The sequence below is a fragment of the Chanodichthys erythropterus genome, chromosome 19 (assembly GCF_024489055.1).
Source record: "Chanodichthys erythropterus isolate Z2021 chromosome 19, ASM2448905v1, whole genome shotgun sequence".
In the NCBI taxonomy this organism is placed as follows: domain Eukaryota; kingdom Metazoa; phylum Chordata; class Actinopteri; order Cypriniformes; family Xenocyprididae; genus Chanodichthys; species Chanodichthys erythropterus.
The window spans coordinates 21,232,079-21,260,021 of record NC_090239.1 but is presented as its reverse complement, the minus strand read 5'-3'; the positions used below and the strand labels follow the sequence as shown (position 1 = coordinate 21,260,021).

Below are 27,943 nucleotides of genomic sequence, written 5' to 3'. Positions count from 1 at the left end.
ATTTTATATATATATATCTATATATATATATATATATATATATATATATATATATATATATATATATATAATATATATATAGCCTATAGATAGATAGATAGATAGATAGATAGATAGATAGATAGATAGATAGATAGATATCATGATATCATGTAGATATCATGTAGCCTACTTCTAAATTAATTCTTTTTCTCAAAACATTCAATTTTAATATATCCAACAGAACATAAAGGGGAAAATCGGGTAAATAGGCTATATTTTTAATTAGGCATATTTTGGAGGTAGGCTACCTGAAGGTGCATAAACTGCATATGAAGAATCTTTTTATTTAAATATATGAAGTAACTTATTAAATATAAAATAATAAAGATAATAGGTTTGGGGTTTTGCACAATTTAAGTTTTGATTAAGGATATTTTTTTAATTATTTATTATCTTTTCAATATGTTTTTTTTACAACAGTAAAATTAGGAACAATTAGGTAGCCTTCATTTGTGTCAGCATTCTGTTGGTTTACAATAAGCCATCATTCCAGATAAATAATATTTTAAGAGAAAAATTATGTAAAGAACTAATTCACACTCAGGACAAAGTCGCAGATGCTCAGGCACAATCTTCATTTGCATAGTGGCCCCCTGCTTGACTAGTCCTGCCTGTATCCGTCTGTCTCCTCTCACGACCCGTCCGCTCAACCCATAATTCCCAGCGTCGACACAACATGGAAGAGGCCAACAGCTGCAAGAGAACAATATTTTGGCTGTGAAATAACTCAAAGAATCGAGCGCCGGGATTAATTTGAACACTGCGAGTCGGCCGTGGCCATGTACAAGTAAGTGTGACTGCGTTTGTACCATTTATTTCTGTCCGAGGTTGTAAAGATGAGGTATTGCGCACGGATGAAAGCTCCGAATGAAATCACAGCCGCTCAAGCGAGAGATGCATTTCAGCGCCGAGCATCATTGTTTCTGCTGCAAGAGACTGTGTCGATCAGAAGCGCTTTTAGTAAAAAATTCGATCTACCTTTGCAGGCGTACATGTATACCAGTCTCGGCGTACTCTTTACATCGCATTTATCGCCGCATATTCTCGGCGGATTGTGTTACTGTGTGTGGGCTATAATTAGTGATGGTGACGAATGGATGAATGGTCACGATATATCACACTCATGTACAAGGCAAGAACTTGAGAGGCGACAAAATTACAACGCTGCAGTTATTCTCAAAGAAAGTGTACACTAGAAGAGTCTAACGTTAAGTGTATTGGGCTTCGTTTGTTTTCGTGGTAGCGTTGTAACGCGTCGCGTGCGGTGTGGAGATGGGCTGTTAGCAGTAGCTCTTTCATCTGCATGCTATTGCGGGCTAGCTCGTTCATCACTTAGTTCAATAAAACACTTCTCAATTTGGTTGTTTTTTAGCTTTATCTTTCGTATGTGTTTTTGTGAAGAGGTGTATATGGACACACACGAGTTTGTTTAAAATCTTGTGATGTGTAGTTCTCATGTATCGCTCGTTCTCGTTAGTTAGCCGTTAGCTGCTAATGGAGTCATTTAGATCGAGATGTGTTTGGTAATTGTGATGAACGACTAGATTAGCTGGATTTGATAAAAAAGGATTACATTTTACTCAGTTTAGCTCCGAAAAGTAGAATGAAAACTTTAAAACGATGTAAAATTAAAGTTATCAGTTCACCTAAAAGTCCTTAAACCTTATCAAAGTATATGTATTAAGAGACGGGGCCATATCAATAAGATTAAGCAGCTATCCATTAACGTTAGCTGATCACAATAGAGAACAATGCTGCGGCAACCACAGACTCGGGGTTTACACCGTGTTATATTTTCTAAAAAGATGACAGATTTTATATTAATGGTGTTTTAAGTATATATTGAAACAATTTTAGGTGTGTTTCCGAAAACAGTTTCATAGTCGTCCTTTTTAAGCAAGTATGTTAAATCTTATGATGCTAAGGTTAGCTAACCGATCGTCAGAAAGGACTGATTTGGATCTTCACCAGGGTTGTTTATATTTATTTCCTCGAACTTGTGCTTTTTACACATTAATCAAAACTAAAACAACATATTTATTTTTTATTTATTTTCGTTGACCCCAATTTCGTTGAAATGATCTCAACATTGTGAGTAATCGCCATAATTTTCTAACTGTTATATTTTAGACATCCTTGACTTGACTAATTGTAATTTAATTTATAATACAATCTTTTCCCATTTAGACCATGCATATTATAAATATGCCTGTCAATTTAGCAAAGACATTAAATGCAATGTAAACACTTGCTAAGATATTGTTTTTGTTTTTAAGCGATACAGTAATAGTTCTGATATGTTACTGATATAATTGTTTTTTGTTTGTTTTTCCAGCTTTCATCTGCCAGCTGCTTCAGTCAGAAGCTCTGGAGTCTTTCTGACCTTTTTAAGAGGGTTTTATTAGTCTGACCTACACAAAAATTATGACCTTGATTTTAAAGATATCTGATGCAGTAAACAAGTTGCATCTTACATAGCAAACTAATGCAGCAGCAGATACATTTTCTGATTTAGCTTTGTCATAAAAATGGCATTATAATTACAATTGGCATAGCCTAATCACATGACAGTATGTCATACACCCAATGTGCACAATTCCCTGAATCATCAGCCAGTGTGGTAACTGAAATCAATTGTATTTATGGACCAGGAATAATTAGGAAAATGTAGCATTGCATATAATAATATTAATATACTTTGACTATTCATAAGAAATTTTTTTTTTTCTGAAAATAACTAATTTACTACTCAGTAGTTTATGCATTAAGCTACTAGATTTAATTTCATAAGCAATCTCATACTTTCTTGTCTTCATAGCATATTTCATCAATGAACTTTGGCCTGTGGAAGACCCAAGCATGAGTATTATCCAGGACAAGCTAGGCAATGAGTTTTTGCGGAACGGAGGCATGGACCCAAACTTCCCTCCCAGCATGATCATGTTCAGCCATTTACCTCCAGTGACCAGCTTCACGCGCCTGACTTCACAAACCTCTATGGCGGATCTGCCCCAGGAGATGATCCTAAAGAAGGAGCGTGACTCTCCTGACCACGGTGGTGGCTTTCTCCACAGTATGGGTATCAAACAGGAGAAGCTCAGTGAGTTGGACTACCGCCTCCCAATGTATGCAACGGGAACTGGAACAGTAGGAGGAAAAAGCACTGATATGCTGGACATGTCACTTGGCAACCACCAGAATATGCTTTTGCATGACCTAAGCCTTAGCAATGTAAGTCTAGATGATAAATGAGGAGTTATCAATACATGGTGCGCTCCATACTGTACTATACTGTCTTGGTTTTATTTTAAGCTGTTGTTCTGTGCTTCATTAGCAGTTCTCTGGAAGACTGGGAAAAGACCCTAAAGAATCTGGGCCTAGAAGAGGGAGAAGAGCAAATGGAGAAGGACCAGAGGGCAAAACCAGAAGGAAACAAGGGGACTCAGCAAAGGTGTATATGCCTTTTTATCAGTCAGTGTGCTATTTAAAGGGTCATGAAACCCTAAAACACGTTTTTTAAGATGTTAACCGACATGAACAGGATACACATCAATTAAAACAACAACAATAGCATTCATTGTTTAAGTGAAAAGTGTTTATTTTTTGTTTTTTGGGGCCATTTCATTATTCTGGTTTAAAAAGCATAGTTGGACCGACATCATAAAGTGAGGTAGATGCGTTTATTCGGAGTGGTGATTGGCTGCCGCGGCTGGAGATTGTGTATTCTTCATCAGTTTCTGAGTTTTTCCTCTGCATTATTCAAGAGAATGAACTCTTTTAATCCAATCACTGTACTGTATTATTCATAAGATTGGAATACATTGAAAAATTCAAATGTCACAAACTCACAAAAGCCAGTTTCAGCGCTGTTAGTTCACCTCTGCCTGCCTGTTAAGCTTTGCGTTCGAACACGTGTAGTAAGTGTATTTTTCCTCAGTACTGTAACACAAAAGTGTTGTTTGCATCTTGCCCATGATTTGGTATGAGTTGGAGTTTGACTACTAAGTTAACACATAGAAAATATGTCTGTAATAATATTTAATATGTAACCACACATGCAACGCGTGAATTTTCAAACTGGAGCCAGTGTGTTTAAGTTATTACATATTTCATATACTCTAGTGACTTCACCAAACATGAATCTGCATCGTGTACACGTGTACACCTGTTTTCATTGTGTCTTCTTTAAATGAATTATATATGTGCAAATAAGGACACTGGTACAGCTATACATCAGATCATGAACGCGATGACACAATGAATTATTCTAATACACAGAAGGCAATGATGTAGACTGAAATTCAAAGAAGAATGGACAAAAACGTAACTATGCCTTTATTCTTTCTGTGTAAAAATTTATGTAATTTATTCAGAGATAGCACTGCTCCTTAAGGTAATAAAAATATTATTAGACCTTTTAAATATTCAGACAATAGCTCTACTATAATCCCAATTTTTTGATATTTCTAAGAACAATTTATCAAAACATTTGATTTGTTCAAGATAGTTGTTAGTAGTCTAATGTTAAGACTTGTGAGTTTATTGTCATAGGGCTATAATTTTTTAAATGCATCAAGGTGCCCCCAACTTCTTGTTGTTGTTGTTTTTTTTTCTCCACTCATATTTTAATATTCATTTGTCTCTATAATGAGAGTGTTGCAGGTCTGTATTTTATTGGTTGTTGTCTCCCCTCTTCCCACCCTCTACACTCCCACTTTTACAAATTTTGAGTCTTTTTCAAATATGAGTGCTAAATTTTTTTTTTTTTTTTTTTTTTTTTAAATAGTGTCTTTGATTTAAGTGTCATTAAAATAGTGGTCAATTAACATTTCATAACAAGTTAATAAATATCAAGATATATATTGAATGTATAACAAAAGGCTGAAAAAAAAAAATGCGAGTTTATTTTATTTCTCAAAAAGTGAATAATAGATGGAGAAGTTTTAATTTCTGTTTGTCTACATGCTGTTTTTAGTCACTCATGCTGGATGGTGATTCTGGGCCCCTCTCTCCCAACTCTAAACCGCACATATGCGAGCACTGCAATGCAGCCTTCCGCAGTTCCTATCATCTGCGCAGACATGTGCTCATTCACACAGGTGAGCAGCTTTTACTGCCAATTGCACTACCCTTTTCAGATTCAGTCTTACGCAGCATTCATGGGATGTTTTGGTGAACAACATTAATGTGGAGTAATTTTTTAATTTTGTGCAGGTGAGAGGCCTTTTAGGTGCAGTCAATGTAATATGAGCTTCATACAGAAGTATCTGCTGCAACGCCATGAAAAAATCCACAGTGGTGAGTCTGTTTACTTTTGTCTTATACTTGTCATAAGCAAATATTACGATGGTGTTGAGAATTTTTTTTTTCTCTTGCTCAACAGGGGAGAAACCGTTCAGCTGTGACCAGTGCAACATGCGCTTCATTCAGAAATACCATATGGAGAGACACAAAAGGACACACAGTGGAGAAAAGCCATATAAATGTGACACCTGCCTACAGGTAAGACCTAACAGAAATGCTTTTTGACTCAATGACAAATAAAGAGTGTCCACAATAAAGGAAAGGAAATGGCAGAAAATAGTTTAGGCCATCTTATTTTTCAGTGCAGAAGTAAGCTATTTCTTGTGAATGTTCAAGACTCATTAGCCACTATAGGTAAATATAGGTATAGCATAACACACTGTTTTTGTACAGCTAAAACAACTGGAAGTGGATGACACTGGGAAGCCTCGCTCGTTCATGTTACAAATGGCCACGACTGCTCTTAGGTTAAAGGTTTAATCACTCATACATGCATATGAGTGTAATAATCCTAATCATTATTTTATAGTTTATCTCTTTCAAAACATGTTTCTCCTGCATATTGGTTGGGCTACATGAATTTAATTTGGTGGACAAATGGTTTTTAAATATTAATAAGCAGTGCAATGGTTTATTTTTCCCTTTGTTTATAAGAAATAATTATAAGATTGTCAAAGTACTTAATGTTTTATTTTCAAGAATTGCAAGTCAGTTCTGAAAAATCAGATTTGAATTTTAATTCAGAAGTGTGAATTGACCATATGCACGGTTACTTACTGTTTTTAGTTAAGCCAGCTTGGGCATTTCCGGTGAACTGTTAGCTGTCATTCTGTACTTACTATACATACACAAAGCCATCAGTGGTTGACTTTTTTTATGTTGTATTTATATTTTAATGCAGTTATCACACTTGCTTAATTTGCCAATAAACCAGTTTATTGCAATAAAGACAAAACTAATAGGAACGTTTGAATAAGTAATGCAGTGTCTGTAATTAAACACTCATACGCAACATTTTTGTGATGTGATGACCACAAACATTATTTGTTCATCCTTCTGAGATTGTCCCCATTTGTAAAACTAAACATTTCAAGATGTAGGAAATCTAACATTAGATGATAACACTTTTATTTAAAATAACATTAAATAAAGACTTTACTTAAAAAAAGACATTAATTACCACTATAACCAGCAGATGGCGGCAGAGGAACATTTATGAATATATTAGCCATTTCCTGTAGTAGATTTTATTTTGCTTTTGAATAAATATTAAACATTATAAAATCACTAGGTTTAAAAATGCATTTTGTCAAGGTGAAGTATGAAGTACTCACAAAATCTCATGAAATACAATAACTTTTTCTTGTGTATGAATTACACAAAGCGAACACCGCACTCTCCCTTTATAATCACAGAAGCTGTCAGTCATTGCAGCACAAGCTCACTGAATTTGGCACACTTGTGAAAACACGCATTTTATTCAGTGATTCTAACTTAAGTGCACAATAAATCTTTAATTTACAGTGTTGATGCATGTTGATGCGTGTGAAAAAATGTGAAAACTGGTCAAATTGAAATTTGCTGAGGAGGAACACTGAAGTCATTTTATATCGTCTTGTGTTTGAATAACTAAATTAATGCTAGGCCTGACTATTTAAGTGACTTTATTCTGATAAAGATAAAAACTAAGTATTACACTACTGATGCTGTTAAAGGTGCCCTAGAACTTTTTTTAAAAGATGTAATATAAGTCTAAGGTGTCCCCTGAATGTGTCTGTGAAGTTTCAGCTCAAAATACCCCATAGATTTTTTTTTTAATTCATTTTTTTAACGGCCTATTTTGGGGCATAATTAGAAATGAGCCAATTTAGGGTGTGTGGCCCTTTAATTCTGGTGCTCCACGCCCCAAGAGCTGGCGTTTGCCTTAGACAACATAAAAAAAGTTTAAACAGCTAATGTAACCCTCAAAATGGATCTTTACATCGTCATGCAGCATGTCTAATTGCGTAAGTACAGTGTTTATTTTGATGTTTACATTGATTCTGAATGAGTTTGAGGCTATGCTCCGTGGCTAACGGCTAATGCTACACTGTTGGAGAGATTTATAAAGAATGCAGTTGTTTATGTATTATACAGACTGCAAGTGTTTAAAAATGAAAATAGCGACGGCTCTTGTCTACGTGAATACAGTAAGAAACGATGGTAACTTTAACCACATTTAACAGTACATTAGCAAAACATGCTAACGAAACATTTAGAAAGACAGTTTACAAATATCACTAAAAATATCATGTTATCATGAATCATGTCAGTTATTATTGCTCCATCTGCCATTGTTTGCTATTGTCCTTGCTTGCTTACCTAGTCTGTTGATTCAGCTCTGCACGGATCCAGACGTTCTGCCCTTGTCTAATGCCTTTCATAATGTTGGGAACATGGGCTGGCATATGCAAATATTGGGGGCGTACACCCCAACTGTTACGTAACAGTTGGTGTTATGTTGAGATTCACCTGTTCTTTGGAGGTCTTTTAAACAAATGAGATTTATATAAGGAGGAGGAAACAATGGAGTTTGAGACTCACTGTATGTCATTTCAATGTACTGAACTCTTGTTATTTAACTATGCTGAGGTAAATTCAATTTTTGAATCTAGGGAACTTTTAAAGCTACCTCAGGACATTGAAGATACCACACACCAACAAGTGACATTTCACTGGAAGTGTTCCAGCTTGCTTATATTATTGCGGAAGTTCTTAAGAACGTTCTCTGCATATGGTCAATTAACATACTCATCATAGAAGATATGTATTTAGGTCATTTTACATATGAATTGCATTTTAATGTACTTCTTGAATAAATTCATTGATCTGAACAAAATGAGCATCAGGAAACCTTTCTTTCTTGCCTCATAGTATTTCTCACGGACGGATCGATTACTGAAGCACAAGAGAACCTGTGGAGAAGCCATAAAGAAAGGTCTGGACCCAGGGATGCTGGACCTTGGAGACGAGGATGTGGGACAAGGCAGCTACCTACTCACTCAGGGAAACACCAGCGCCCCACCACGCAAGAGGGGCAAGTCCAAAAGTGGCAATGATGGAGGAGAGCGGCGAAGGAAGAAGGGAGCAGCTGCGGGAGGAGGAGTGCAAATGGCACGAGGACTCGCCCCACAGGACTACACCTTGGACATCCCCAGTGGATCAGGGGCATCTTCTTCAGGGGCTCTGGCTGAGACAAGCATGGACAACCAGCATGGACGCACACCCAAGCTTGTCTTTAAGAAAGGTGGCCACAAGGGAATTGACAAGGGTCCGGTTTCTATGGAGGAGGCCAACCATGAGCAGAAGCAAGGATCTATGGACATGTCTGGAGCTGGAAGTATGGATGGTCTCAGCCTCCTCCAAACCTCTGGTGGCCCCAAACAAGGAGGTACCAGCAGCAACTACGATGATGCCATGCAGTTTTTGAAAAAAAGACGGTACCTGCATGCTGCTAACAGCAGCGCTGCAGCTGACTTCAGCTCTGTCCACCTTCCGCAGCCGACGGTCATCCAAGGTGGCATAGGAGAACCTACACTAGCCTTGCTTGACACCTCGCCTTTGGTAAGCGTTGACAAGCATGACAAATCAGGGATCCCAGATGAGGTGCTGCAGAGCCTGTTGGACCACTACAGCCACAAATCCGATGGTTCTCACCACGATGTGACTTTTGATCTGCAAGACTCTCACCATGTAGAATTGCAGCCTGCCTCTGCCACCTCTGAACTGGGCCAGGATGAGGGATCTCCTGGCTCTGGAGACAAGAGTGGGGTGATGAACGAGTACTCCAAGTTCTTGCTCCAGACCTTGGAGAGAACCAGCCATAGCAGCAATTTCATTTTGGGCCCGTCTGGACCCTTCCCAAGCCTCCTGTCGTCTAGCAGCAGCCCTGTTAGCACACTCTTCCCAGAAAAGAACATCTACACCACCTCACCACTAGATTGTGGATTTGGACAGCCCGTTTCCTCCCCTCTTGCACCTTCCTCTTCAGCTTCCTTGAGCAAGTCCCATTATGGAATGCTGGTAGGTTCTCCGTCGCCCTCCCATGCCTCACCATCCTCCCAGCAAGCCTTTCACCTTAGCAGTCTGGAGTCAGCTCCGCACCAGCAGCTTACTCCATCTCAAGAGCTCACTGACCAGCTGGAGAAGCAGCACTCGCCACCGTACGCTCTCGCAACTCAGGAGCTGAGCAGTGGCAGCCAGAAAGACCAGCAGACCAAGAACGGCAGCTCTTCTGTCAACGGCAGCAACAACGGGAATGGCACCAGTGGCGGCTCATCTAATGGCTCTGTCTATCCTGACCTTGCTGCCCTGGAGTCATCTAAGGAAGTGGACATACGTTCCACCTACCAGATAGAGAACTTTGCCCAAGCCTTCGGCTCTCAGTTCAAGTCTGGTCGCCGAACCCCGCTAGGTTATGGCAGTGACCCGCGAGTGGGTGTCACAGAGGTCGACCACAGGATACAGCGGACTCCCGTATCTGAATTCTCAGGGTATACTAGTCTCTTAGCAGATGTCAACGAGCCGGCTAGCTCAGGATCCAAAACCCCCACAAGCCAAAGCTACAGGTAAAGGTTAAGGGAGCTCACCTGACCCTGTTATGTGGGATGAGGACTGTCTCTAATGCGTCCCTCTCCTCGCTGAGTAAAACTTTAATTATTACACTGCCATTAAATGTCAATAGAAGACGTTACCAGGGAAGGTCTACAAGACCTCAAATGCAATTTTTCACTTTTTTTATTTTTTATTTTATGTGTTTTAGTCATTTTGTTTTATTAGCGTAGTGGATGTAAGGCTAGATTTAAATATTTCCTGCGATATTAGAGGCTAGCGAAGGACTTCTTTCAGAAACCTTGTATGTCTTAGCAATCATAGTCTAATTGTAAGATTAAGTTAATAATGGAAGATGATTTTACAATAATAACAGATGTCAGGGAGTGGCCCAGTATTCAATGGCAAAAAAATGTATTGTCTGTTACAATGATCTAAAGTATTACTCAGGAAAAAGCAGTAACTTTTTTTAAACGAGGTGCACTAGCGCCCTTTTTTTACAGGTGTACGTTTGAAATGACAGTGAAGCTTTTTGTTTTTGAAATTCCTTGAAGAAAAAGACAGCCAATCGGGAAACTGCATGTTCAGTGGAATGACACTGGTGGCTCTTTCCACTTGTGCATTTGTAAAATTTATGGTACTTCTGATATCAATGTGAAAACACTTTCATCCCTAAGGGCCATGTTTAAAAACACACAAAAAACATACTGGTAGTCAGGTAGGCAGATAAAAACATTCTAGCATATGTAGATATTTATTTGTAGCTACATGGAACTTGCATAACTATTGTCTCAGGGTGAGCAGTAATTCTTATCCCCTTCTTTAAACTTTACTCTTTGTCAGCTGACATCACTTTGATCTCTCAAGGAATCAAATAAGCACTTTTATAAACCACTGAAAGCAAGAATTCAGATTCAGGACACATAAAACTATTATTTTTGATGAAAAAAGCTGTGATTTTTAAAAGTAGGGGAGGGAACGGCAGATTTGCCATAACAAAGGGCATTTTTGAATATTCATTGGGGTCATAGGTGATATTTTGTTTCTTTAATTGAAAACACTGTTATTGGACACAAATGCCACTTTTTTACAGTTGTGGGCTACTTTGAAGCATTTTTTGCGCTGAAGGTGTTCAGGTATCATGACTATTTGACTTGGGCTGAGCAGCAACATTTGGAGTTCTACCTCTTAGTGTGGTTTTGAATTTAATGCCTGACAAAATTGCAAGCTTCCCTTTTAAATGGTTGGACGGAGAAGAACCCAATGAATCGGAAGGACCTAAACCTGTGATGTTTTTGTTTTTAAATGAGCAGTGAATTAGGAAAAGACTTCATGTTGAGACGAGGTGTTTTCTTCCCAATGCAATTTTTGATGTCCTTGGTAAGAGTGGTGGGCTGCGTTGTCTTCCTGGTTTTTGGCCCATGCAGCAAGACTATGTCCCGCGTGAGGCCTTTCGGTGGTCTTGCCATTGTTTTCCCCCCTGCCTTTTACTTAAACCTGTCCCAGAGAAATGCCATCGGTGTGATGGTATCAAGAACAAAGTCTGAATGCTGCACTCCAAACTCGTTCCATGCTTTTATAGATTGAAATGAAAAAAAAAAAATAAGGAAAAGAGTGGCATAAAGAATAGGATTGACCTTAATATACCTCATATCATTGTAAAAATGAGAAACCAGGGACATGTTTCATGTAGTGGAAATATTGTAGTATGCGTCAACTTATTGTATAATCATTTAATGCCACCTGTGTTTACAGTCAAAGTTGATTTCTTGGAATACAAATGTACTATTTTATTTCCTTTCTGTTAAGCGGTGATGCCAAGCAGTGTTTCATTGTAGAATAATCTCTAGAATTTCATGAAATGTCTCGTTTCCCCCTTGTTTTTGTTACTTGCTATGTGTTTTGATATGATTTCTAGAGAGACTTTGTTTACAATAATGTACAAAAACACTAAAAATGTTTTTGTTTTCTTTTTGTTTCTGATATGCATGATATGAAGTTGTTTTTATGGCTTTCTTCTGATCACTATTGCACCAAATGTTTGTAGCATATTATGTCCCCGACTTCAGTCTCATTTGTCACAGGGCTGTACATGTCAGATGACTTTATAAATGATTAGGTAAGCCAATAAAAACGTTTTGTTATAAAACAAACCCCATTTTAACATTTGTCCAGATAAGGTATTGGGCAGCTGATGTCAAGACAGGAAATGGCAAGGGTTGTTTTCTCAGCTCATGGTAATGTGAGAATGTGCTTTTTTTTTTTTATTGGGTTTTAGATAGGTAGGTCACAGGGAGATAGAGAATATTGTGTAAAGATAAAGGATCTTTTTAAATGGCCTTTTCTATGGTGAATATTAGTGTAGCTATTTTTCTAGTCATGGCCAAATTAAAGGACATCTCAAAGGTAAGAAATGAAGATAATAATAAGCGGATAACAAATTGGAAACAAAAATTGTTAGAAGTGCTATGAAGGGTGCACTCAATTAAATTTTCTTGGCTAAAATATTTTTTAAAAATCATTTAGATTAATCATTAGATTAACATATGCCTAACTTTAGTATAAAATGTAGTTTCTTTTCAATTTGCCAAACTGTATTGTTTGAAACTTTTTTGTTTTGTTTGTTTTAAAAAGTCATACTTGAATTTCAGTAAAACATTTAATTTATTAATTCATATAAACCATTTAATTTAGATGGCAATTTACATACAGTTGTGTACAAATAAAAATATTTGAGTTTTCCAAAATTTACTCCATATAGAACAATACATTTTTCATCTGTATCTGTCGACAAAGGAAATGCAACAAACCATGTTAGACTTTTACATACTTGTCATATGGTTGAATCTTTATCTGTTCTGTACCACCAGGTGGCAGCAAAATAAGTCTTTTATAAAGGCCCCTTGGCTCAAATTCTTTTGTTGCAGCAAAAAGGTGTGTATCAGACCAAAACGGTTTTTTTTATCTGACAAGGAAGAACCATGTCCCTTTATTGGATTTTGCCAAATGTGATGAATATTTAACATGAGTAAACATCAGTTCTTCTGGGCAAGGCTTTACTGGGGACCATAAATATTAATGGGAGTGTGTGAATTTACTTGGCATTTAAATCAAAATTATATAAATTGATCTGTTCTGACACTATTGGTATAAATGGACAGAGGCCCATGCAGGTATACCTTACAGAAAAAAAATTTAACTTTACTCATATTTTCATTATTGTATTTCCTGGTGGAAAAAAAGATATCAAGCATAAATTACAGTACAAAGGGCTTTGTTTTATGAGCTTTTACAAGGAGTTTTCATGTTGTGGGGAAACAGATTTCCTTTTTAACCAAATCAGTTTTTGTGTGTGTGTGTGTGTGTACATTTCCTCATTTCCTCTGTGAAGCTATCAAATGTAAATATTACAGTCTGAGGTCGTCTATGTGTATCAAAACAGACCAGGTGCATAATGGCTGTTTTTTATTTGTTCTTTATTTGCCAACAGTAAAGAATGGGTTGGACTTCAGGTAAATTGAGTCAGTGACTTAGCAACAGGACAATTTAATTTTCCAGTAAGTCAGGCTTCACTGTTATGATGCTTTGAACTATGGTCAGACTTTACAATTCTCTATTGCATTATGTTTTTAAACTTTCTTTACATGGCAGACTGTTTAAGCCAATGGTTTAGTCCGCAGTTAGATTTAATCTGTTACTACATTTAAAAACATTATAAGGCCTCTGATTCAGCTCTCATAACTAGTATAAATGTTTAAATAATGAATATGAAGTTGTCTGTTACAGTTTTCCCAACTATTTAATGGGGTTTTCATACTATAACCTATAGGTTAACTAGAAAAAAAGGGTCTACTCTATGCATACGACATGGACAGCAGTGATTCAGGTGTTTCAAAATCAGGTAATACAGTCATTCAGAAAATGTCCTGTATGTCATTATTTTAAAAAAAGTCTCATTCAGATGTTCTCAGTGACTCAGCTAGACTGATCTAATACTAGAGCACATTATATGTCAGAAGAGGGGCAAAGTGTGTTGGGTGTTCTAGATTAATAAAACACTTTATTACAAACTCTTGATCATACGACTTTTAGTCTTTTATGACTATGATGGAACTACCATTTGTGACAAACTGTCCCATGGTGTTATTTGAGTAGTGATCATTTTTGCCGGAAGTGTTTTTATGTACTACTTTGTGTGAATTCACTTCAATATTCTGTATCTAAGTTTGGCATTGTAATATCACTGGGTGATAATACGATTTTATTTTATTTTTTTTCAATAGAAGTAAAGATATGCCATAAATTCATGTAATAGGTATAATGTCACTGAGAATCAGCAGCCTTTGTTCATTTTCTTATCAAACAATTGATGTCAAAGGTCCCAGCATTATTAAAGGTGCTCTAAGTGATGTCACGCGTTTTTAGGCCAAAACATTTTTTGTCACATACAGCAAACATCTCCTCACTGTCCGCTAGCTGCCTGTCCCCCGAACACACTGTAAAAAAACGTGGTCTCTGTAGTCGCCACAAGCTCCGAAAACAGCAATAAAAACAAATTGGTGCAGCCTGGACCACGAATCATAATAAACACGCTCCAGCCAATAACCTACAAGAATGATTTTAAATGCGGGTTAATGACTGTTTCAGGAAGAATGGAGGGGGAGGGGGAGGGGGAGGGGGAGGGAGGGTCTAGCCAGCCTCTGTTTTGTTTGACAACACTTCGAACGTCAACAGAAAGTTACTCCGCCCAGGATCACTTAGAGCACCTTTAAGGTTTATAAATCACTAGTTGTAAAAAATATTTAACAGGTATAAGCCTGATCTAACAATTTGTTGTAACTTTAGTTTAAAAAATATATAAAATCTTATGCTTTACTTTAAGTGGGACTCATGTAATCAGTGCAGTGATGCACTTTGGCGCAGTTGGTAAAGTAAAGAATAAAAAAAAAAAATTACTGACCTCTACACATAAAAGTTCTATTGATATTTATATAGTTTGTCTACATGATGCGTTTATGTCGACTGGATCACAAGTAGATTACGCTAAATACAGAACATTTTGAGCTTGTCTACTTTCCAGAGGCAGTCGAAAATGCATTCAATGCAACAGCCACAAAAGGCAGACTCTCCGCCGACTTGATGCGTAAACATTATGGGAAGCACGCAAGCCAGATGGACACTGACAAATTTTGTCAGCTGAAGATCCAAGTTTGGTTTGAAGATGATAAATGTACCAAGCATAATGTTCTCTCACCATTCCTAATTTCTGACACATACTCGCAGCATTTGGTGTGAGTGCAGCAGGGCTACATCCGAAATGGCATACTTCTCTACTATATAGTGTGCAAAAAGTACCTTGACACTTCACTATCCCATGAGGCCACGGGAGAGTATTTGTGAATGGCAGTGAAGCAACATAACTGGCTAGTAGGTCACGTGATACGGGCAATATGGTGAATGTAATATATGTCCAGACTACATTCATACTATACACATTCATATAGAACATACTTTTTTTGTGGTCATGAAATAATTACTTTTTAAAAAAATACCTACTTGAGAGTATGCAATTTCAGATGTAATCCAGATGTAATCCGATCGGTGTATGACATCAAAGTAACGCAAGAGCGATTAGAAAGCATACAGAGCCATTTGCTCTAATTGCTCTTGCGGTACTTAATGTCATATACACCGATCTGTCTGCACAGCACCTCTTCAAGTCAAACACAACCTTTCCTGTAGCTGACCTGCATTCCCCTTTTTTTATGATTGCAAACACTGCAAAGATGAAAATGATGACATACAATTTTGTATAGAGTACACAACATATATCAACAATATGTCTAATGTCATCTTAACATACAGATCAGGGAAAAAAATAACAGTAAATGCTAAAAGAGAAAAATAAAGAAAAGAGAAAAGTAGTTTTAAAAAACGGTGAGGGTAAGATGTTAATTTACATTTCAATTAGAGTGTACAAATTAAAGTCATTACAAATTGAAGTTGTTCTCGCTTTTTTATTTACAGAGGATGAAATAGTGTTAAGATACATTTTTAATTCTTTAAAAAAAAAAACAAGAAAAAATGGTTTGTTTTGGGTGAATTTATTTATGGATATAAATTTATTATGGATATAAAATTTGCAAAGAAAATAAATTTATAACAAAGCAAGCTTTGTTTTTATTAAGGTAAAACAAAGTGTGCAAAAAAATTGTATCTTTAAAAGTAACAGATATATCTTGTTGAATGTTATCTTTAATAAATGTTTCAATATCTTTCCATAGTTGTTCAGTATAGAAACATGACTAAAATGTTTTCTGTGTGAACTTGGCAAAATTAACATATTATATCAATATTGGTTTTATATTTAATCATAAAATATTTAACAGGGTAAAATGTATTTATTTTGAAAAAAACACTTCTTTTACTTTATTTGTGAGAAAATATTTTTGTTGTAAAGACCAAATCTTTTTCCACTTTAATTTTTTAAATAAATTATTCCAGTAAAAGATTGCAGGAGATATTGAGATAATATCTTCAAGAAACAGGGATCTAACTTTATTGTTTCTATCTATCTATCTTTTTTTTTTTTTTTTTTTTTTTCCTGAAAAACATATTTTACCTATTGGAGTATCTATTAGCTCAGGGAAAGAAGTGTTTATAGTAGAGTAAAGGTATTTTTAAAAAAGCATACAGATTCCTGTTGGTATCGCTCCCAAAACTATGGCAAATTCTTTGGAAGTAACTGGCATATTATATTCTTAAAGAAATTCTGCGTGTCATTAGTAAACCTTTGTTGTTAAATAGCCGACAAACTGACCTGCATTACCCTTCCAGGAGGCGTGGCTTTGCCGTCGACGTCAACTAACGTCATTATTCATCTTTAAGCGCTGTCCCTTGATCGCGGCGTTTAAACTGGGCCACCACTTACCACCTAATCACTGAACAGAGGGCAGTGCCAGACAACTTGTCACCAGAAGATCTGCTCATTTCTTTACGGTGTCCTATTTGTTTATCAGACGTAGGCTATCGCACTGCCACTGGGACTAAAATCTGAAAATGAATATACCACTGAAGACAATTCTGATCTTCGGCTTACTGATTGCACTAGTGTCTACACAAGACTGTGAGTATTTTTTCGTATCTATAACAAATTGAAAAAGAGAAATTTGGAAGGAATGTTAAATTTAATTGAACAAAAAAGTAGAACTTCCTTTGCAGGTCTTTGTAGAATCTTTTTTTCTGGACATTTGGATTGTTAAATCGTAAATTACAAATTGGCTTACTCGTATGTTTTAAAAGATTAGCTATTATTGCTGTAAATGTTGCCCTGTTGTTAATGTTCTATTAATCTGACATGTTTTCCCTTGACTTCTTGGCTTAAGTTTATGATTGCTTAATAATTATTAATTATTTTTTGTGCGTTATCGTGAAAGATTTGTCATTTCAGTTCAAGGATTTTGAGTTTAGATTTCAGGTTATTAAAGGTGGAAATACTAATGATCGAACAACTTTGAAAAAAAATCACAATTTTGGATTATTTGAACGTTTTTTTTTTAAGGTGGTCTACAAATATAGCAATAGAATTACAGTAGAACCTTTGTCATTGCAAGTAATTAATAATCCTAAATAAACACTGGGATTTTCTGTTATGTATCTGCAGATAGGCTGGCCAGTTGGGTAAACCATTTATTTGAGTTTTCGATCAGTGTGCCTTAAAATGGAATCCTTTACTTTTCTAACCTCACCAAAGTAAGCTGTCAGTGATGGTGTGGTGATGTGCTTTTGTGGGCGCTGTAAATATGATCATGATCATGTGATCATATCATTATTGTTACTTGGAAATAGAAAAACGATATGGTATATACGTTTGTTTGATTGTTTATTCAGTTGAGGGCCTTATCACACCATATATATATATCAGTAGACGTTGATCTTTGAAAGCCAATAAAAATGACTTTGAAAGCAATAAAATGTCAGCACTCATAAGCTCAGACCTCATAATGAAGATAACAAAGTTCACATTGCCATTTACCATCTACAAGGAAGTGGAGCTCAAGGTTAACTAACTCCAAACTAACTAACTAATTAGTTGAATATTTCTAGCCTAAAGAACACAATCAAAAAGTATTCAAAATACACATTCACTATAAGCATAATATATGTAATAATGTTTTTCCACACCTATAAAGATTTACAATATATATAACTCAAGTTGCTCAACTAATCGTATAATCTCTTCAAAGTAATGACCATTATATATTTGTTTCTTTTGGGGGGTTTGTATCTAAGGAAATCTATTTTGAAGTTTCCATGATGTTAAAAAGCACTTTATCATAGAGAAAGAAGTGTAAATTTAATATATTAAACATATGTTATGTATATAAAATAAATGTATTTAACTGTTATAATGTATTTTTTGCTGTCTAATAGAAGAAAAACATTCTGCAGCAGATTAATTGTTTTACGCACAAACCCCATTCCTTTTCATTCACCCTAAATACTACAGCAAAGATGGCTTTCACCAAAAATACAAATAAAAAAAGACTAATCTTTATGGATAAACAGAAAGGCTGTGAAGATTTGTAATTCCAAAGACTTATAAATAGCAGCCTGCCTATCCCTCCTCAAAACAAATGACCTTGTTGGATAAAACAATATGCTTTTTTATTAGGTGAAAACCAAGGTGATTAATACACATTTAAGGGGAGCTCATGTTCATGTGGGAATGGGAATTTTCCCAGCTGTGATAGAAGAGCAGAAGGAAGCAGAGCGTTATGCTAATGTTTTTCACTGTGTTTTCTTCTGCAGTGTCTTGTTCTACATATACTTTTTGACTATTCACACATTTTCTTTTTTGACAGTAGTTGTATATTGTTTTATATTTGCACATGGTCTTTCTGCTTACTCCCTTAACATACAATCTTCCACCACAGCTGATTCCTCCACAGCTTCCCCCAGCACAGTTCCTCCAATCCCAGCCACCACCTCAGCAGGTACTCTCATATCCATCATATCCAGGCCTACATAGTAACTTTAATCATAAGAATGTCGCCTTTAAAGGTATACAGTATTCAACATTTGAAGTGGATCAAAAAAGTTCATCAAAGTTAAAATATTTTCAGCTGATTAAACATATGAATAATTAACGTCGCACACATGTAGGTGATAGATAGGTGCGTAGGAAAGAAGATTGGTATAGTCAAAATATGAAAAAACAAAAAAATGAATCCCGCACACTATCAACTTGCAAAACAATAAAGAAGACACTTTATTAGCAACGTTTCGATCGTAAGATCTTCATCATGCCTGATCTTAAATATAAGCATAATTGATAAATATAAGCATAATTCTTATTTATTTTTTTTTTTTTTTACTAACCTTCGGGTTATTAAAATTGAATTAAACAATAACAAGCTAGGTTAGCTAATTACCTTAAAAGACCATAGATATCCCCATCTGTTCTTCATACTGCCATTAACACTTTCTCCGACAAGCGCAGAGGTGTAAAGTACTTGAGTAAATGTAATTAGTTACTGTACTTAAGTATCTTGGCTACTTTGTAATTGTACTGAGTATCAGATATTGGCAACTTTTACTCTCTACTTGATTACATACAAGTACCTACAAGTAAATTTTTACTCCACTACATTTGTGTTGAGTAATGCAATTACAAATGACATTTTTCATGGCAGCTCAATTTTTCTGCAGCAGTTTATTTCTGATATAAAGAAGCGATATCGCCATCTAAGGGCATTGAAGGTACTATATCTTGTGCATTTTGCCTTTACTCGCCCAAAACTTGTCAACAAGGATACTTTACGTGAATGTGAGTGCATTAACAGGTAGTTGCTGATCGCAGATGTTTTATTTATTAGACGAGGAAATGACTGCAGCTGGTGATGAGGCTCAAACCAGCACATACAGTAGACTTTGACTATTTAATTTTACTTAACATTGTTTTATTTATCTGCTGTATGGACAAGACCGTTTTGACGGATATTGGTTTACTTATGGCCTTTCTGTGCACTTGAGCTTAACTGAGACTTGAGAGTTTGTAGACGTTTAAAAGGTTGTGTCGCCCTTGATTTATTGCAATATTGAGGTGTTCAGTTTTATTTTGATTTTAGAAAATAAACTTGATTTCTTATCTTACAAATCAATTGTTTCTAATTGTCACTATCATGTCTCTCTGAGTGCATCTCTGAGCCTATATTCAGCATGAGTAAAATACTTAAGTACTATTAAAATCAGATACTTTAATACTTTTACTCAAGTCGTATTGGAATTGGTTACTTATAACTTGTAGTGGAGTAATTTTCAATGTAAGGTATCAGTACTTTTACTCAAGTATGGTTTTCAGGTACTCTTTACACCTCTGGACAAGCAAATGCAATGAGAGCTGTTATCCTTTGTTTTATGTGACATTAAGCATAAAGCCTATTATAGTGAAAATGATTTTGAAGGACTTTACTATTAACATTACTGTAATATTGTTGTAGTGTTTGTCTTGTTCAAGACCAGTTGATTTGTACATTGTAACTGAATATTTGTTTGAGTGGAAGCTATAAGATAAAATGCAGGTTAAGGTATAAAATTATTTCAACTCAAATCAGTATTTCTTGTCCATGTATTTATCAATGAGTAGCTGTATATTATGTCATCTGGTCACAGACCTCATCGGGTTGATGTAAGACTGCTCACTCTGTTGGAGTTTATTGTGGTCTTTCAGCATCCTCCCCTAACATAAATCCTTTCCCCAAAGCTCCTGAGACGAGTACCACAGTCACAACTACTGCTGCTGCCACAACTACTGCAACACAAGGTACTCCCATCTCAAGCAACATAACATATATTAATCATAAGAAGTCATCCTTAAAGGGATAGTTCACCCAAAAACAAAAGTTCTGTCTTTTTGCAATGTGTTGACAGTTTAAATTCACTCCACTACATTTTTTTTCCACTACAATGCCCTTGTTACTGTTTGATAAGAAAGAAACCATAAACTGAGCTCTTTGGATCACTGATGGGTCTGTCACGTCATTCAGCTGTCTGATATTTCTTAATATTCGCTGTCATCCATGGCAATGGTGTATATCACTCTGCCCATTCCTGTAACTGAAATGGTGCTACTTTTATTACACCGCAGACTCGCTTTTTCATTTCATACAAAGGCAACAGTGTCATCTTGCATCTTAGTTACCAATATGGGTTCTGTGCAAGAAACTTTTGTATTCAGTAAAACAAATTGCATCACTTCTAGACCAGGTCTTTTGTATGTGCTTTGTTAAATGTTGAGCTGTTTTACTCAAGATGCCTTCAGACGAAATACTAAAGATTAGCATAACCACATTTTTATTTTTTTATAATTTTTTCCCAATTACTAACATTCAGATATTAAAACTGAATAAATCAATAACTAGCTAGTTAGTCGATTACCCTAAAAGACCATAGATATCCCCATCAGTTCTTCATACTGCAATTAACACTTTCTCCGACAAGCGAAAGCAATGAGAGCTGTTTTCTTTTTTTCATGTGACATTCAGCATAAAGCCTATTATAATGAAAATGACTTTGGAGGACTTCACTATTAAAATTACTGTAATATTGTTGTATTGTTCATCTTGTTCATGGCCAGTTGTTTTGTACATTGTAAATTACTATTTGTTTGATGATAAAAAGCTGTAAGATAAAATGCAGGTAAAGGTATAAAATTATTTCAACTCAAATCAGTATTTCTTGTCCATGTATTTATTGATGAGTAGCTGTATATTATGTCATCTGGTCATTATGACTAAACAAATCTCATCGGGTTGATGTAAGACTGATCACCCTGTTGGAGTTTATTGTGATCTTTCAGCATCCTCCCCTAACATAAATCCTTTCCCCACAGCTCCTGAGACGAGTACCACCTTCTCAACTACTGCTACTGCCACAACTACTGCAACACAAGGTACTCCCATCTCCATAGTCAATATAACAACTATTAATCATAAGAAGTCATCCTTAATGGGATATTTCAATAAATTAAAAAATTAAAGTTCTGTCTTTTTGTACTGTGTTGACGGTTCAAATTATCTCCACTTTTTCCACTACAATGTCCTTGTTACTGTTTGATAACAAAGAAACCATAAACTGATCTTAGCTCTCTGGATCACTGATGGGTCCACCATGTCATTCAGCTGTCTGATATTTCTTAATATTCGCTGTCATCCATAGCAATGGTGTATATCAGTCTGCTCATTCCTGTAACTGAAACGGTGCTACTTTTTTGTGTCTTTTATCACACAGCAGGCTCACTTTCTCTTGTTTCATACAAAGGCAACTGGTGTAATCTTGCGTCACAGTTACCAATTATAGTGAAAATTACCTTGGAGGACTTCATTATTAACATTACAGTAATACTGTTGTAGCGTTCATCTTGTTCTAGGCCTATCATATAATAAGTGAGACAATGTGTGTACAGTCATCTGGTCATTATCACAAAACAAACCCCTTCAGGGTGATATAAGACTGATTATTCTTCTGAGCCGATATCCTTGTGGGCAGCTCTTCAACATATATATTGCGAAACTGCATGAGTTCAATTCCCAGCTTAAGGTCCTTGCCTTTCTGCAAGCTCCCCTAACATAAAATCTTTTCCCACAGATACTAAGGAGACGACCACTGGTACTTTGAATACAGGTACAACAGCCAATTCTACAGATGGTACTCCTGCCAGCACAATTGCTGCCACCACAATTAGTACAACACAAGGTACTCAAACCTCCATAGTCCAAAGTCATACTAGCAGACCCAAAGGATACATAGCAACTTTTAATCATAAGAAGAAGTGATCCCTTCAAGTGTCTATAAGGACTAAAATTCCTAGAATCAAAAGTGATCCATATGACTTTCTTTCAGAGTTGGCTAGTGGCTAGAGTTTGAGTGTCTGATGAGGACAATAAAAACATAATTTTAATTCAGTGTATTGATGTCCTTTTAGAATAACCATATTCTTTATTCCTTTTTAAGGTCCCTGTGCTTCCAGGCCTTGTATTGGAGACAGTAGATGTGAGGAACGGTTCGAGAGCTCATTTGTTTGCATCTGCCGGTCTGGGTTGGTTTACAGTAATACAAGTGGCTGTATTCAAAGTATGACTAGTTCACTTTTGAATACATCTGTGCAAATGTGTTACACAACAATATGAATAAAACAGGCAGCCTTGTTATAGAAATTAAGCTTAAATTATTGTAAATTATTAGTGACACTGATGAAGGCAGAGCAGCCAAAACGTTTGTTCTTTGTATCTCCTGTTTTAGACAATACAATTTATTTTAGAGTGCAGACTTTGTGCATTTATGTATTTAAGAGAATACGTCTTAGCACCACATTAGCTGGGAGAGCACGGTGAATGCATTGATTAAATCTGCTATTATGTGACCTGAGAATATAACAATTCAAGGACTACAACTACCTTTCTTACTCTGCCACCATGCATTTGGAATCAATAAACACATATATTTTATACAATTATCTCCATAAACACATTCATATAATTTATATAATATTTGTATCAATTGCAGCAAAGGTCTTCCCTGGTAGTTTAAGATTGTCTGTCAATTTTAATCCGGAAATGAATGACCCGACGTCTAAGCAGTTTAGAGACACAGCAAACAAAATTGAGGATGAGGTAAGAGAATTAATTTCCTTCTGGGTATTCAGCATGTCACTTTAAAGATTATCAATTTTTCTTGTTTAGTAATGGATGACTGATATAAATAAATGTTTGTAAATAGGTAACAGTTGATGTAAAACAATGTTGATTTCTATATTCTCAACACAAATACAGCTCAGAACAGCCTTTACAAACTTCAGCGGATACATACATTCTGTCGTTTTGAGTCTGCGGTGAGTACCACTTACAATACTAGTTACAATACTAGTCTTTCCTTTAAACATGAACCTGTGGATGTTATAGCTGTTTACAAACCACAGTCAGCTTTTAGTTTTCTTTTACTCATTGAGGAATATATGTTGCAAATAATAGTTGCCACTTTTGATCTTAGCATTATTATCTGAAGTAAAATAACTTTGATATGGCAGCTAGCTAAAAGCTAACCAGTTGTAAACTGCTAGCAGTGTCTTGCATCTGCAGAAGCATTTTTTTTTTATATGGGTTGCATGCATGTTTTTTATCGTAATTTCCTTGCATCCACCCCTACAGTAAAGGCAGTATAATTGCAGAAGTGCAGAATTTCTTTGACTTAAAATCCAATGCCACGACAGAAACAGTTCAAAAACAGATTCGGGATGCAATTCAAAACAGCATAATAAAAGATGCCACTGAATTTGAACGTATGTATAAAGATTTCTTGTCACTTCTTGTTTCCAGCAATAGTACTGAATGGTTTATAAGGATTGTAAAGAAGCATACATTAGTAAATTTAACCTTTTACTCAATTCACAGAAAAGTCTGTGTGTAATCTTGGACCTTGTGACAGTATCACCACAACCTGTAAGGAACAGATTAGTGGTGTTGCAAGTTGCACTTGCAAGGAAGGGTACATTAAGTCACAATCCACATCTCAAGTCTGCCTTGGTAAGTATCTTGAAACATTTATCTTTGTTTCCTAATGGTTATGTATACACAACTTGAAAATATTCATACTGTTTCTCATCATTTTACTATCGTACTCTCGTCTGCTTACAGCTTGTCCTAATGGGCAAAGGGCGGTTGGCACAGAAGACTGTGAATTGTAGGCACCTGCGTTATGTAATTTTCAGATTTTCATGATTGTATATAAAAAAATAAAAGTCTTATTAGAAACATTTCATATTATATCATAAAAAATCCATTAATCCTCTATAGCGTATTCATTAGGCCCAATTAAGGAAATCTTGTTCCAAGCCCTATGAATTTAAGTGAGATATTTGTAACATCTATATTAACTGGTTTTATTACATATTATTTTAATATAACTAAATCAGCCAGAATACATAAGATTGGACCAGTAAAACTAATTTTTACATAACAGATCAGGCAGAAAGAGCTTCCTAAGGAAACAGCTGCCTGTATTTACTGTTTACAGTGTAAAACTATAGGTAAAAAACATCTGGCAAAAACCTAAATGTAATATAATGTAATATAAATATTGTTATGGCTGTTGTGGTTGTACAGTATCAGAGATGTTTTGCTAATTGTAGGTGTCCATTTGGGTTTGCTGGGTTCAACTGCAGTGATTGTAAGTCATTCCTCCTCCATCATCTGACACAAGCTGCATTTCTCTGTTACGTTCAGCTCCTTTCAAGGAATATTTATTCATCTGTATGCAATGCAAATTCTCATTACAGCGTATCTTTTGGTTGTGGTCGTGGTCTCCACTGTTTTGAGTGCATTTCTGATCATCTTTATTGTGGCACTGATAGTTGTAAGTTGCAGGTGAGGGTCAAGGACACATTCTCCATTTACATAACCATTCTTCTGATGTAACACACTCATTTTTGTCTGTGCATCCATTCACAATTGTAGGAAGCAAAAGGAAAGCTCTTCACCCAAGGAAGACTTTAGCTCAGGTTATGGCAATATGGATTTACATAAACCTACAGGAGTTCCCAGGATTCCTCGGGCCAACCCTGATGCCAGCTGGAAGTCTAATAATCTGGAGATGACCAATAGTGGAAGCAATCAGGCACTGGTGACCAGAGATCGCCCAGAGAGCAAAGAGGTAAAACCACAGCTAAAACACTACTCAATAACCTATAGAAGTTTATAACTGTTTGATCCAAGTGATAAAATCTCCTTTATTAATAATGAATCTGCAAGTGTTTAAAATCATTATTTGTGTTTTTGTAGCGCTACTCTGATTACGAGGAGGATGCGAGCTATAGGGGTCAAGTTCCCCCAGTGTACTCCGGTCATGGTGGGAGAGGAGTAGAAAATGGCGGTGTCCAAAACCCATACTTTCGGCAAGATGATGACAGAGTGCGCAGATATTAACATCACTTGATCAGGACAAATCTCTGCAATTGGAAGATTTTTCTTCATCTTCATATGGACTGAATTCCTTTTTTTTATTTCTGCGTTGACTAGAATTCAAAGGTTAATGAAATTAAATACAAATACAAACAGTTTTTGCATTTTTATATACATCTTTCTTTAACCACAGGAACAGAATTCAGATTTCCTTTATATTTACATTTTATTGTATTAGCAGCTAATGAATTTCAGCTCATGGGCTTCACTTGATCTAAGCTTTTGCTTTAAAAGTATTTGGACAAATTATCTTTCCTGTACTGTTGAATGGAAGTTGTGTTGGAGGGACCTTAGCTTTTACAACAGCTCCTATTCTACATTTCATTTTCTTTACCATCTTACAAACGTAAAATCAATAACTTTCAAAACACACAAATGCTTTTAATTTAGTGGATGTTTAAGTCAGATATTTTCATGTTTGTCTTTGACAAATTTTTTGGTTTTATTTGGTTTTAGTGTGGTTAATGCTTGGGCTGGAACTCAGTATTGCAATTGATGTATTTTATTACTAATTATTTAAAAATACATAATAAAAAGGTATAATTTTTTATATTTATAACATGAAATTAATAAAGCATTTGATTTTTTTAAAAATATTTTCAAAGGTATTTCTGTCATCTTTTTCCATCGATTTATTCTCTGTTAGTGTATGACATTGAACAGCTCTTCATATAAAGGGAAACAAAAATAATTATGAAATATTCTTATGAAACTTTGCTCTCATTTCTACAAAGCACATTAAAATGTGAATTAGACATATACTAGGATCATTAAAAGCTCAAACAACTTTTGCTTGTTTCTAGAATAGGCTATGCCTATTAAAAGTTTCTTTCCTGCCATAATTTTTGCTATGTGATTCCGAAATAAATTTCATTAATGTAATTACACTCATGTGCACTGCACAACACACTTCTAAATACACTATATCACACACTGCACTGCCATTTAATCATGATGCTAAATTGCTGTCAATGATAAACTCATATCTCATAACTAAAATGACTTCTCACTTAGCATCACCCTGCCCTATTTGCAAATATACATCAGATAAAGTGGGACAGAAGAAAAATGGATTCTGTAGAATATATTTGGGGCCTGAACACTGATGGTGTGAGGACCCTATTGTAATTGCTCAGTCAATTCTTCTTCTTCTCCAAAATGAATCGCATTTTTGAGGGCCTAAACATGCTCGAAAACTCATGAATCTTTGCACACGTGTAAGAAGTGGTGAAAATTTACATCTATGGGTTTCAGAATTAGGTGTGGCAAAATGGCTCGATAGCGCCACCTACCTTTTTTAATTAAGCAACCTTTGCGCCACATACAGGTATAACATTTCAGTAGACACATGTAACAGCCCTATACCTTCAAAAAATTCCCTGGTGCAAAATCTGTAAACCCAACAGAAAGTGAGATTTTTTTTATTTATTTTTTTCTCTGCAAAATGTTTGCAGTTTTTGCCATTTCCAGAAGTCGTACTTTAGCAAACTCTTCCTAGAGCTGTAATCGGGTAAACATCATATTTGGTCAGTCTAATCTAAAGGCCTTGGCCACGTTAAATTGTGAAGATCTTGAGTTTTCTCCAAAGGGCGTGTCCGTGGCGGCCTGACAAAATTCGATGCTTTGCCATGAAACAGAAAGTTGTTGTAACTCAGGTATACAATGTCCAATCTGCTCCAAACTTCACATGTGGGCAACAGGAAATTACATGTTTTACACTGTGATTAATTCATCATAGAGATTTTTACCAGATCAACATCATATGTTTTCAGTCTAATCTTAAAGCCTTCACAATGTTAAATTGCAAAGATCTTGAATTTTATTGAAGGGCGTGTCTGTGGTGGTCTGACAAAGTCTGATGTTTTGCCATGAAAGAAGAAGCTGTTGTAAGCTGTTGCATACAGTGTGTAAATTATGTAACTTCTACCCAATAAGATTTAACCCATCAGCTATCTTTAATTTTAAATACACTATAAATAAGCATTTTACAG

General features: G+C 35.8%; 2 protein-coding genes across 7 annotated transcripts; both read left to right on the top strand.

Annotated features, from left to right (window-relative positions):
* The first annotated feature begins 656 nt into the window (after window positions 1–656).
* On the top strand, window positions 657–12,000 carry znf281b (zinc finger protein 281b). 4 transcript variants are annotated; one of them, XM_067370008.1, is made up of 8 exons: window positions 657–829; window positions 2,378–2,662; window positions 2,861–3,273; window positions 3,377–3,493; window positions 5,018–5,141; window positions 5,257–5,340; window positions 5,426–5,544; window positions 8,260–12,000. In XM_067370008.1, exons 3-8 carry the CDS (start codon window positions 2,902–2,904, stop codon window positions 9,955–9,957), a joined length of 2,514 nt encoding a protein of 837 aa, XP_067226109.1. In that variant the 5' UTR covers window positions 657–829; window positions 2,378–2,662; window positions 2,861–2,901; the 3' UTR covers window positions 9,958–12,000. The 4 variants fall into 4 exon arrangements, with proteins under 4 accessions (XP_067226109.1, XP_067226107.1, XP_067226106.1 ...); XM_067370006.1 differs by lacking the exon at window positions 2,378–2,662; XM_067370005.1 differs by having other exon boundaries at window positions 2,378–3,273.
* A 119-nt stretch (window positions 12,001–12,119) lies between these two features.
* Window positions 12,120–26,548, top strand: muc13b (mucin 13b, cell surface associated). Of its 3 annotated transcripts, none has more exons than XM_067370010.1 (15): window positions 12,120–12,173; window positions 18,873–18,932; window positions 20,702–20,761; window positions 21,830–21,889; window positions 22,585–22,692; window positions 22,951–23,070; window positions 23,503–23,609; window positions 23,769–23,827; window positions 24,144–24,274; window positions 24,387–24,518; window positions 24,630–24,675; window positions 25,124–25,161; window positions 25,271–25,358; window positions 25,449–25,644; window positions 25,773–26,548. In XM_067370010.1, exons 1-15 carry the CDS (start codon window positions 12,131–12,133, stop codon window positions 25,914–25,916), a joined length of 1,392 nt encoding a protein of 463 aa, XP_067226111.1. In that variant the 5' UTR covers window positions 12,120–12,130; the 3' UTR covers window positions 25,917–26,548. The 3 variants fall into 3 exon arrangements, with proteins under 3 accessions (XP_067226111.1, XP_067226110.1, XP_067226113.1); XM_067370009.1 differs by lacking the exon at window positions 12,120–12,173 and adding an exon at window positions 16,922–17,062; XM_067370012.1 differs by lacking the exons at window positions 12,120–12,173; window positions 18,873–18,932 and adding an exon at window positions 16,922–17,062.
* Window positions 26,549–27,943: the final 1,395 nt, after the last annotated feature.